Raw genomic sequence first — 13,110 nt, 5'->3', positions numbered from 1 at the left:
TCCCCTGGGCCCCCAAGTCTCCTGGAACTAAACAGCTGGCATTCTCAAACAACTCCTAGAAACATTCAATAAGAACTCAGATTCAGTACTCAAACAGCTTAGATCACAAACGGTGTTTCTTCACCATTAAGACTGCATTCATGCTCTGGCGGGGGGGAGGGGGGGAATATCCCAAGCACACTTCTGTGAGATAACGAGGGTGATGGATCTGTGCCTTCTTTTCTCTTGTTGAAGCCTGGTTCTACAAGTTCCCCTTTCTGCAATAAAACCACCCTGTACGATGTGATAAAGTTTGTTCTAAGCCCCGGTACCTGAAAGCTTGTCACCTTCCTTGGTTAAGGGGAAGGAACTCATTTTACATAGCAAGAGTCAAAGGAATTTTCACTCACAGATTTCTAAAAACAAAAACAAAATCCAAAAACCAAAATAACAACTGCCCTGCATCCTTTTTCAGGAGGCTGCTGGAAAAGATATTTTACCAAAAATGAGGAAGTTAATTTGAGAAAAAAGATGACGTGAGATTCTGGAAACAGAGGCTCTATCCCAAAGAAGTGGAAAGACATCCCAGGATGAAGTGAGTGAAGATGAAAAAGTGACAGCTGTCCAGCTGGCCTAGAGAGCAACTACTACAGATTAAAGCAGACCAGAAGGTTCTGGAAGAGCTATTTGCAAGAAGATGAAACTGACAGAATATCTGATGTCTTCAATGATATTGGGGGGAAATTCAGAAAAACAGAGGAGTAGGGGAAGAATGCATAATGAAAATGTAGAAAACTAGTTTTTTTAAAAAAAGGCAATCATTAACTCTGATAGAGGTGGAGAAGTTTTCAAGAAAGGAAGAGTAATCAGAGTATACCATATGGCTCATCTTTGTATAATGTTTTCAGTCACAATAATATAATGAATACTGATCTAATCAAATTATGATAGAATGATATGGGGATATAGAAGTGAGAATCTGTGGGATAGTGGTGGTGAGCTAAAAGGTCTCACTTCTCTTGTGGTAAGCCTGGAGATAGTATCTAAATATGAAAAATCAAGGGCACACAGTATAAGCACATTAGTTAGAGACACAGAGATATATATCAAAAAAAGTTAAGAGACGTAAAAAGTCAGTGTATCTTAGGAGTGAAAAACGAGGATGAACCAGGATGATGGAAGGGAGATACTGTTTTTAATAAACCTATAAACTATTTGACCCTTAAAACCATGCACCTATATACTTTTAAAACTAAAAGTAAAAACTAAATTAAAAGATAGGATTATATAACACAGGCATTATTGTTACAATTGGAAAGATAATAATTCAATGGGTGGAAACGATAAGTGATTTTTCAAAGAGACAATAGAAACAAAACTTAAATTATTGACTTCTTGGTCTAATGCTTCAGTAGGAAAGCTATCACTCAAACAACCACTAAAAACCAAAGCAACAAGATAAAAATTAAAATCCTTCAAACATATTGCTAATTTAGAAAATGAGTAATGGTAATTAAAATCAAAAAATCTTATTTTAATCTTGATTAAATGGGATGATACTTTATGAACTTTAAAATTACCTAATTATGAATAAGAATAGTTATTCAGGCAGCATTTATAAAAGGCCTACTGTGTAAAGCACTGTGGTAAAGACTGTAGGTTATATAAAGACTCGTAAATAGTTTATGGTCTAATAGAAAGATAAAGATACATACATAAACACCACTCGTGAAGCTGAGTAGTTAAGAAGAGAAAATTTTCCTTTGATTAAGGGAATCAAGAAACATTCTATCTAGGAAGTGTGACTTAATCCAAGCTGAGAAGACTCAGATGTACTAAGATGGGGGGAGACGCTCCTTCCTGAATGAAGCATCACAAGGATAGAAAGAAGAGCACAGACATGTTTGGGACCATAAGTAACTCGCGATTTGGTTGAAATATAGAAAAAGGAAACAAGAAATAAAAAAGGGTATGCAAAAATGTGTGGGTATATATAGGTATTTCCAGGTCCTGAGTTTGTGTTGAACATCATGCTAGGAATTTGGATTCTGTTCAGATGGAAACAGAGTGCTGTTAAAAGGGTTAGGGCAGGGGTGGTAGTGGTCCAAGGAAAGTAGCCTTGGGTAGAACTACTCCACTTGAGAGTAAAAGGTGCTGACACCAACAGAAGAATGTGCCAGTAAGAATGGGAATGGGGACTGGTACTGAAATCCATGTGCTTAAAATCAGGTCAATTTTCTGTTAGATTTCGACAACACTTTTACCAAACTGTCCATTCAAATAAATTAGTTTTTGCTGGTTTCTGTAAAAATACCTGTGGATTTGTTTGATGCTCTCCTTCGAATTTCTGTCACCATCAGTCGTGAGACTTGTGTTGTGAACTGCAGAAGATCAGAAAATTTTTCTGTCATTGTATTTGGCGGAGCATTTCCAAAAACCTGTGGATGAGAAAAACAATTTTAATACAGCATTGTCAACTTTCTTCTTTTATTATGTGCTTTTCAAGGTGTGGTATGACTTGAAAATCAAATAAAAGAAAGTATGCTTGGGGCTTCCCTGGTGGCGCAGTGGTTGAGAATCTGCCTGCTAATGCAGGGCACACGGGTTCGAGCCCTGGTCTGGGAGGATCCCACATGCTGCGGAGCAACTGGTCCCGTGGGCCACAATTACTGAGCCTGCGCGTCTGGAGTCTGTGCTCCGCAGCAAGAGAGGCCGCGATAGTGAGAGGCCCGCGCACCGCGATGAGGAGTGGCCCCCCGCTCGCCGCAACTGGAGAAAGCCCTCGCACAGAAACGAAGACCCAACGCAGCCAAAAATAAATAAATAAATAAATAAATAAAATTAAAAAAAAAAAAAAAAGTATGCTTGCATAGTTACTTCAATCTGAATAAGTTTAAAACATAACTCTTTCAATAAATCCCATCTAACCACATTTTCTTATACATGTAAAATAATTTGTTGAATGAATGATTAAATAAACAAAATCTAAAAGCCAAAGACCAGTTATCTATAAAATTTAAATCAATCTTACTAATAAACTTTACAAAATATAATGTTCCTCTGAAGAAATCTAAATTAAGAATTTAGAGGAAAGTGGTAAGTTCCTTTGATGGCGAAAAGACATATCAGATGGTAAAAGCAGGGACTTATCTAATGCTAAGTCCTGGGCTGAATACGGAATTTACTAAACTCATCTTATACCTCAGAATTTCTGAATTCTAACCACAATAATTCCCAAAACAAGACTGTTAACGAAAAGACTAGAATAAAAATGAATGAGAGGGTCATGAAATACACTTGTCTTTACAAAAATCTACACTAGATGAACTTTAGAATAAATCACTCTTAAACTGGCATGGGTTCAGCAAAGAGAATGAAAAAAATAAAACCTGGACAGACTGTCATAGAAAAAGAAATAGTATTATAATAGCTATATAACTGGATGCATCCTGGAATATTGTTTTAAAAAATGTTTTTTATAGTAGGACATCCCTGGTGGCACAGTGGATAAGACTCCATGCTCCCAATGCAGGTGGCCTGGGCTCGATCCCTGGTCAGGGAACTAGATCCCACATACATGCCGCAACTAAGAGTTCACAGAGGGCAACTAAGGAGCCAGCAAGCCACACTTAAGGAGTCTGCCTGCCACAACTAAGGAGCCCGCCTGCTGCAACTAAGACCCAGCGCAACCAAATAAATAAATTTTTTTTTTTTAAAAATGTTCTTTATAGCTAAAAGAGAATTCTGTGTCTCCTAAAACTATTATGATAGCCCTCTATTGTAATATTAACTAAACAATATTTTGTATTCTTGTTATCTGTTCAAATGTCACTGCAAAGGGAGGAAACGTATCTTACCCGTCATTGTGTTCCTTGCCAAGCTAGCACCCTGCCTTTTATATGGCTGTTTGTTTGTATGCTGCCTGCCCCCACAACCAAATTCTAGAAAATGTTTAGGTAGCATGCAAGGACACAAATTATAATATGAGAATATAAACAAAAAGTAAGAAAAAAACCAAAAACAATCAAATAATAAAACCAAGGCTAGGGAGGTAAACTGGGGGGGAAAAAGTCTATATTTGCCATATCTTAGTCACGAATTTTGGCTCAAACATCCAGGAGAGAAAACCTCGTGAATTACATGGTTCACAATGTCCTTAGGTAAGGAAAACATATATTTAACGAAGTACCTCTATTCTTCATACCATAATGTAAAGATTTTCTCCAAGGATCCTAATAACAGGATACAACGTATAATATCCTTGTAATAGGAATGTTTCTTACATTCTTACAATAGACACCATGTTTCTTACAATCACCCTCAAATTGAGCTGAAAGTACCAAACAAATGATAAATCAGTTCTACAGGTTATACTTTTAGCCAGGTAGTCTGTTCTTTAACTTGACACACAATTTTAAATTATCTCAAAGAACAAACAAACTGTTCTTTTCAGGAACTCCTCAATAAATTGTTTTTCTGCTGAGATTTTGATAAATGTTATGTGCTTACAGTTAACCTATGTCGCCTGCTAAATACCCCTAGTCTTTAACAAACAAATTGGAGATAGATTAGAAATTGAGAAGCCTCAATTTTAAATTCGAGCATACTTTCGAGGAGGAGAGATGCTACCTGTCACTCTCTCTTGAAGTTTTTATTAAATACATTTCTGTGTCTTAGAAAAATAAAAAGAATGGCCAATTTATTGAACCAAAATTATCTCACAGACTTAAAAAGTATGCCCAGTAAGCACAGCCCTGTAAGACCACATTAATATCAAATCAAAGCAATTGGTTACTAAAATCAACCTGGCTTGAAGTTCACAGTTGATTACGACAAAGTTTATTCATTCCTTTCTTTCCTCCTTTTCTTTTTTTTTTTTTGGCCCATATAAAAATAACATGTTGCAACTCAAAGTGCATCTTTTAAAATAAACCATCAACTATCTTTATCAAATAAAATATCTACACCATTTGGTTTCTAGTGAGGAACGACACATGCTTGAATAGCCATTCTACTTTCACCCAGAGATGAATATGTAACTGGCTAATGAAGGTGTTTACAAAGCAATTGTATATTCTGCTCAGGCAATTATTAAGCCTTTTGACAAACTGATTTAAAGTAGATAAGTATTCCTATTATTCAGAATATAGTGACGTATATTTTGCTCCTAAGAATTATTAAGCACTATGTTATCCCTAAGAGTAAGACAACTTCATAAAATAAATAGCTCTTTTCTTAGCATAAACATATGGTTATTCAAGCAGTCTTCATGCTGGGTGGATAATACGTTAAAAATGCAACTAACTTTTCATACAAATCCTGATATTTACAGCTTTATTTTCATAAGGAAATTTTTTTCAAAAGCTGTGTTGCTTGAATTGACCAAGCCAAATGTTACAGGAAAAGGACCATGTCCTACTTGCTAATCTGAAATGAACAACTACTTACTGCTTCTTTAACATAAACAATCTTTAATCTAGTGATCCAACACTACTGATTGATTCACTCTTTCATTTATTCACTTATAAATATTTACTGGTCTACTATATATGCCAGGCAATATTTGGAACCTTGAATACAAAAGTAAATAAAGAATTGTGAATACAAAGGCAAATAAAGCCAATGTGATTCCAGTTCTCACGAACGTACATTTTAGCACAGGAGACAAAAGTGAAGTTATTTTAAAAATGAAAATTATGTTGGATAGTGATGTGTTATAAAGGAAGTAAACAGGGTAACTGAAAGGGAATGCCTGGAGTGAGAAAAGGTTATGAGAAACGCTCTCTGAGATGACACTGACCCGGAAGGATGATACTGAATAATGAAAAAAGGTCACAATTCAAAGAGCCAAGGAACAAGGGTTCCGGGCAGTGAGAACTGTGCTAAGACCTCACCATGGGCAAGAGATTGGGAGCTTGAGAGATCAAAAGGCGGGGATGAAGCTGGAGTGTTTCCAATGAGAGGGGAAATGCAGCAAGAAAAGGCTGGAGAAGTACAGGGACTAAAACATGTATCTGGCATTTTAGATAATACTGAATGTGTAAGGCAGTAAAGAAAAGAGATTTTTTGGTGACTGACTTCAGCAATTAAATCTAAAAATATTAGGTATGTATTCACCACCTTCCACAAATAGTGGGAAATAGACAGTGCTTCAATCATGCATGTAAATGTGCACCACAGAGGATGGAGCACAGAGCTGGGATTCACCTTCTCACCCACAGGGACCCTGGTCAAAATTTTCTGGTTCTTACTTCCCTCATCTGTTAAAGGGGAGAGTTGAGCAAGAGAACTGGTCGGTAATACACTCAACTCAGAGGGATGATTCTATAATAGACATGTGACATTCATTACCCAGATGAAAAAAACAGTGCTGAGGAACAAAAAGCCTTCTAGCAAACTTAATAAAAATAACAACAATTATCATATAATGAGCCTTTACAGTGTGCCTAGCACTATTCAAATACTTGACATGTAATGTCATTCTAATCTCATGAAATCCTACACATTACTCCCATTTTACAGAAAAAGAAATTAAGGGTTAGAGAAGGTAGATGCCAGGAGACGGTGGAGAGAGAATTCAAAACTAGGTCTGTCTGATTCCAAGCTGTGCTCTTAGTCACCTAGTAATATACTGTCTGAATTAAACTTCGCAGGAACCCTATCACTATACCTTTGCACAGTGTTCACTTTACGAGGGAATTAAGCACAGCTTGACTTGTTTTTAGAAGGGTCATTTTAAATATCCACCTAAATAAATTTCAGAAAATTTCCTGGCTGCTCCTCAACTAAAATATTTTTGGTATACTCAGGGGGAACAAATGAATGGTGTTGTATAATGGCATGCAGGAAGCAGCGGCTCAATATATATTTGTTACCGAATGAAGCTATTCAGTAAAATTTTATTAAATATTAGTAAAAGAGAGGTAGGAATTTTTACACAGTTTTCTAAAATGGTGTCTTTTTTCCCCTATATATACTAATATCTAAAATTAAGTTACAGAGTATATGAATAATTTGAAATATCTAACAGATTTTGAAAATTGACAGTGAAGATGTAATTGCATTTACCAATTATTATAAATCATTACATTAACACTTACAGTCTTCTTGTTCCTAAGGACCACGAACTTGCAGGAGAAGACAATGAGAAGGTGTATCTCAGTCCCTCTCTCTCCTTCTAGGGTACGCCTGCCTCAAGAGAACATGTACTCTCATCTGCTCTGAGTGTGGCTTGCCCACTTTTGCCAATGACTGGGTAAGTAAGCTTAACCATATCAAGGGTGAAACTAGCAAGTCCTTTGTTGCACAGACCTAAGCTCCATTCTCCAATATTGGTACTATGCAATAAGTAACAAAGCTGTATATTTGTAAACATAAGCCTCATATATGCAAAGAGTTCATCTGTCTGACTCTTGATCTATCTCACATTTGGTTCTGAACTTGAGTATCCTTCCTCTAAAGCCAACAATTTAAAAAGTAAAGGTTACTTGTGAGGGATAAAAAAAAAAGAGACACTGGATTCAACTTAGATGTTTCTTGAATATAAATTAGAAGCAAATTCAAAAACAAGAGGAGTCTCTAAAAGAAGATCCAGTTAGTAGAGATTATATTTTAACATACACAATTTAGTATGATAACACGCACCAAGGTAATTAACAATGGCAGTTAACTTTTAGATGACTAAAATGCTATTCATTTTTTAACACGTTTAAATGAAGTATTCTTTTCTGTAAGCTCTTGTTCTTGGGACTAAAGGTTAATTATTTTTAAGAATGCTGATTAAATATTATCCAGCTATTCTCAGACCTCAGCATCATCTTTCAGTTTGAGAGCTGGTGAGGAGGAGGACGCCGGCAGCGCCCGTGCAGCACTGTGATGCAGAGCACAAGGGGCAGCCGAAGAGCCCAGCACGGGTCCTGGCCCAGAAAAGGGGCTCAGCACGCGCCACTTCTCAACCTCGTGTCTCTTACAGGCCAAAACCACACACTGAAATAACAGTACGGAGCACACTTTAAAAACGATTCTGTAGACGGATGTCCATGTCTAACTGTAATATGGTTTATTTGCCATTTGGCATGAATCAAACAAAGTCTCAAAAATCAACAGTACGGTTCATTTTTGGCAATCGTGGCAGGAAGTCTGGAGCCATACTGAGCTATTCATTCATCCAAGCTATTTCTTACTAGTGGAGAATGTTCAAGTATAAGTTGTCAAACATTAAACAAATATGGTTATCTATTTCAAAATTTAATGGATGTGGTGTCTTATCTAAGGACAATTTTAGTTTGTTAATGATAGGCCAATGAATATAATCTATATATTTTTTAAATTGGTCACAACAGTCCAGAAATAACTTTCTTTTCATTAGTTAAAAGTTGATAAAGGAAAAGAACCTGAAAAAGAATATACATATGTATATATGTATAAAAAGAATATATATATAACTGAATCACTTTGCTGTACACCTGAAACTAACACAACATTGTAAATCAACTATAGTTCAATAAAAAAATTAATTAATTAAAAAAAACGCTAACCACCATCTGACAATGCAGGGTTGCCACAAACCTTTAATTTGTAAAAACTGCAATAAAGTGAAGCACAATAAAACAGAAAAAAAAGAGGTGAATGAACCTTTATGATATTTAAATCACTCATTGTATTAGAGGTTTAAGGCAATGCATATGTATATGCTTTTAATCAGCCAACTAAAAACTTCTGACTTGAAAGAATAGAGACTCATGGCAACACAGAACACAACAGAACTAAGACAAACAGTCTAAGCAATAGAGAATAATCACTAAAGCCACTCAAATCTTCTAAAAAAAAAAAAAAAACCCAAAAAACCTCAAGTATTTGTTCGATTCTTCTAGTCTGACTCACTTGAATTGACTGTGGAAGCTTAACTGATGAAATACATGGGACACATATGCAGGATATTAGTTATTAATCTATATTAATAGCTGAGAATAACAACTGTCCTAACTACTCTTAACATTATCATCACCTTCTCAGTGTTTATGAATCTGAGAGAAGGAAATTATCTCAAACTACTTAATAGCCAATAGCACACTGTGACATTGAAGTAAAACAAAAACATTAAAATTAAAAAAACAAAACAAAACCAACTTCCTAGAACTGGTTGCAATAAAAATTAATGACTGTTACCTCAACAGGGCTTGAAAAAATAGCTTGTCCATAATCAGTTCTCTCCCAATTTCAAAACAGCTATCTTAAACCTTTCCTTACCTCTCTTCATATTCCTACTCTATCATCCCCTCCCCTCCCTCACTCTCAGCCTTTTATCTCATAGATTAAAAAATGAACATCCTCTGCTCTGTTCCTATGGTATCCCACCCAATTCCACGAGTGATATGTGAACTAGTCTCTCTTACTTTGCTCTGTCCCTCTATTCCTGCCCTTCCTGCCTTACCAGCCCAGCAAAACCTCAGTCCCAATATAACGCATCTATCTGTCTTTTCTACTTCTACACACACGCTGCTTTGTAACTGAATGAGAAAAATCACACGCCTGCATGGATAAGATCCAGTACAAATGTACTATCTCCAACCTTCACTGAGCCCTCAATACTCTAAGTCTTTTATTGTCCCTTTCAACTATCCTTCTTGATTCCCTTTCATTAATATTCCAAACCATCACCATTCCCTAAAGTCTCCTACTCGACCTACTTACTCCAGACTCTTAACAGACCACATCTTCTGTTGATAACTATAAGAAACTGAGGTCATCAAGCAAGATCTTATTCAACTTTCCACTACCTTCACTACAAATCTGTGCTCACACCCAACAAGACATGCTCTCCTGCAGCGTGCGGTGTCTCTTGTTCAAGGCTCACTCACCCACCTGTAATTTGACTCTATGCTCAATTTCACTGTCTTAAAAATTTCCAGTTTCCCCCTCTGCTGGTTTCCTTCCTTCTCTTCATGAGCATGCCTGGATCTCTCCCATTTTTAAAAACAAAGCAAAACACCAGAAATATACAAACACAAACCCCCTGTTGCCAAATTCACCTCCATCAATCTCTTTTGTCCTCTCTTCTTTCACATTTCTACAAGCTGAGTCCATACTGTCTCTTCTCATCTCCCATTCACTGCTCAACTCACTGCTTTCTGGTGCTGCCGTTCTAGTAACTTTCAAACTGGCAAATCTCATGCACATTTTTCAGTCTCCATCTTACTGGGTCTCTCTAACGTACAGGACGGTGTTGATTGCTCTCCTCCTTCTTGCAACTTTTATCTCTTGAGTTCCATAACCAGCCTCTCCTGATTCTTTCTGTACTGCTACTGACCCATTCCTGTTCTGTATCCTTTATGGGTTCCCCTTCTTTCACTAAACATTCATATATTCCATGGTTCATCCTTAGCATACTACTCATGGGGCAGCAGGAGGCATGAGTAATGTCTTATCCCCTTCCAGGGTTCCAACTACCTCATCTCTGCAGTAGTCCCCAGAGTCCCTCACTGGAGCTTCTAATTGCTTACTGAATACCTCCACCTGGGAAGCTCACAAATATCAACAGTTTGGACTCAATGCCCCAAACTGAATCTGTCCCCTATACCACTCCTTCTCAGCTACTAGGAAAAATATCCACCCAGTTTCCCAAATTAAAAACCCAAGAGACAGCCTTGCTTTGGTCCCTTCTCCTTTCTTATTCTATTGCTTAGAATACTTCATTGGCTCTGCACACCTCTGAGAAAAAATATTAGCACTTAATATGATATAAAACCTGTCATGATGTGCCTCCTATCAAACTTGACAGTCTTTTATTTTTTTACCCTTCCTTGACATAATGTCAACTTCTTGGACCACTTATAGATGCTAGCACACATCAAAATGTTTGTAGCCTTTACCTTGATTCATGCTTTAACTTCTTACTCTAATTACCTTCTTGGTTAATTTAGCTCAGTTAGTTCCAAGCTGGCTAATGCATATCTTTTAAGGACTCAAGAATCACATCACATTCTCAAGGGAGACTCCCCTTCCTCGATCCCCACAGACTTTCAGATAACTTTCTTCTCAGGGGTGCCATAATACTCTGCTGTGTCTCTAATACTACATTTCTTTGTTATTCCATTATCTGTTTATGTGTTTATCTCTTCTCCAACAGAAATACATGTTTATCTTCCTCATGACACTTCTGATTCACAAAACTGGACTGTATCTTATCTCAGAACTCCAATGTAGAGCACAATGTCTATTTGTTTGACACATATTTACTGAATGAATCAGTAATGCACAATAACAGAATAAATAAAAAGACAAGCAAACAAATAAACATAGAATATGTAGAGTCTATCCCTCCTCTCTGTTGTCAAATTAGCCTTTGGCTTGGTGTGAGTAACACATAAACTAGATGTGTTTCAGCATATATTCAATATGAAATTATTTCAGCATAAATAGTTTATAATCTTTGCTTCACCTTGTAATATCTTTATTTTTAATGCCATAACAACAGTAACAATAATAGACACAAGTTCCCTAAGACAAGCATTTGTTAAGTGCTTTAAGTACATTATCTTACTTAATCTTCATACCAACCCCACAAGGTAGATATTCTTATTTTACAGCCCAGAAACTGAAGGTGACTGCTCCTCCCAAGTGCAGTACACACCTGGAGGTCTAACCCCTAGAGAGGAACAACCAAGAACACTGATAGGTGCAAACTGGAGACTAAGTGGAAGTCTATCTACTGAATATGAAACATCAGTCTTGTTCCTCAACTTAGCTTTAAGAAAACACTAGCGAGTATATATGCTCCAGGCAGGAGACTGGAAAACACCCCTTCCTGGAATATCAACATATCCTAGGCTAACGAATCTCTGCATTTTATCCAGCCAGATTATCTTACCACTGGAAAAGTCTAACCCCTGCACACGTACTTTCCAATTAGTGTTTCAATACCTCATTCCTAAATATCAGTGTATAGACAATTATCACCAGACATCTGGAGACTACTCTAATATGAAATAATATAAACAAAGAAAAAACAGTAATTTGGAGCAAATAACAATGAAAGAAGCATAAGAAAATTTGAAAAAGCTTTAATATTTTCAGAGGGAGGAGGAGATATTGCAGAATTTTAAATTAATACAGAAGAATTCAAGGAAGTTAAAAATATGATAGCACAAGGTTAATCCAGAAGAGTTAATATTTGATTGACAGAGTTGCAGAAAAAGGGAACATATAAAACAAAGGGAAGAATATTAACAAAGAAATATTTCAAAATATTTTCCCAGAATTGAAAAGTACAAGTTTGCAGATTAAGAAGGTTCATCATGAAGCCTCAATAAAATTTCAAAATAATGAGAAGAACCTAGAAAATTTCAGACAGAAAGACTAACAGACATAGAGAACAAACAATAAAGAGATCAAGTGAGACTTTTGGGGGGGAGACAATAAGTCACCGATGCAGGGAAAAGAGAAAGACATGGGAGGGGAGAAACAAGGAAAGAGAACTGGGGGGTCAGGGGGAGAGACAGAGACCAAGAGAGGGGAACAGAGAGAGACAGGAGAGAGAGATGGGGAAAAGAGACACAGGGAGAGACAGGCAGAGATGGGGAGAAACAGACAGAAACAGGAAGGGAAGGAGAGAAAGATAGGGGAAGGCCAGAGATAGGTCTAAGGAGAGAAAAAGAGAGACGGGGGAGAAAAAGAAAGAGACAGGAGGAAAGACAGAAATTGAGACAGTTATGTTACAAAGTCTGGGGAAAACAAGTTCTATAAGAGTGGCAAAATAGGGTGGTTTGCTATAAGGTTCATCTATGAATAATATTTACAGCAGGGTCAGTAGACTGTAAGCACTGAATCTTATTTAAACAAATGGTATTATTGTATGGAAAGGATGAGGAGGGTAGCATGTATGAGTGAATGTATGTGTGTGCATGCTTTGGAGAGATGGGGAGTTTAAAAAAAAAGCTAATTCTCCTATTTCTCAGTAAGAAGTCAATTAAAACTGAATAATCATGACAGCAGTAAAAGTACTGTATGTTATATAAAAGCTGAAAGAGCTAAAAGTGGCAGCAACAATTAGCAGTGGAGAGCAGCAGGGCCCTATAAGCCTGTGGAAGTACTTGACTTTTTAAACTATGTACATATACATCTCTGATAAAA

General features: G+C 36.8%; 1 protein-coding gene across 1 annotated transcript in view; it reads right to left on the bottom strand.

Annotated features, from left to right (window-relative positions):
* Positions 1-13,110, bottom strand: part of WDFY3 (WD repeat and FYVE domain containing 3) — a 267,612-nt gene that overhangs the window by 156,272 nt on the left and 98,230 nt on the right. The window contains 1 exon segment of the mRNA XM_036852038.1: positions 2,294-2,417. Within this exon segment, the coding sequence (XP_036707933.1) occupies positions 2,294-2,417 (124 nt within the window).

The sequence above is a fragment of the Balaenoptera musculus genome, chromosome 5, assembly GCF_009873245.2.
Source record: "Balaenoptera musculus isolate JJ_BM4_2016_0621 chromosome 5, mBalMus1.pri.v3, whole genome shotgun sequence".
Taxonomy (NCBI): domain Eukaryota; kingdom Metazoa; phylum Chordata; class Mammalia; order Artiodactyla; family Balaenopteridae; genus Balaenoptera; species Balaenoptera musculus.
Note: the sequence above shows the minus strand (reverse complement) of the source record. Positions and strands in the feature narration are given on the sequence as shown.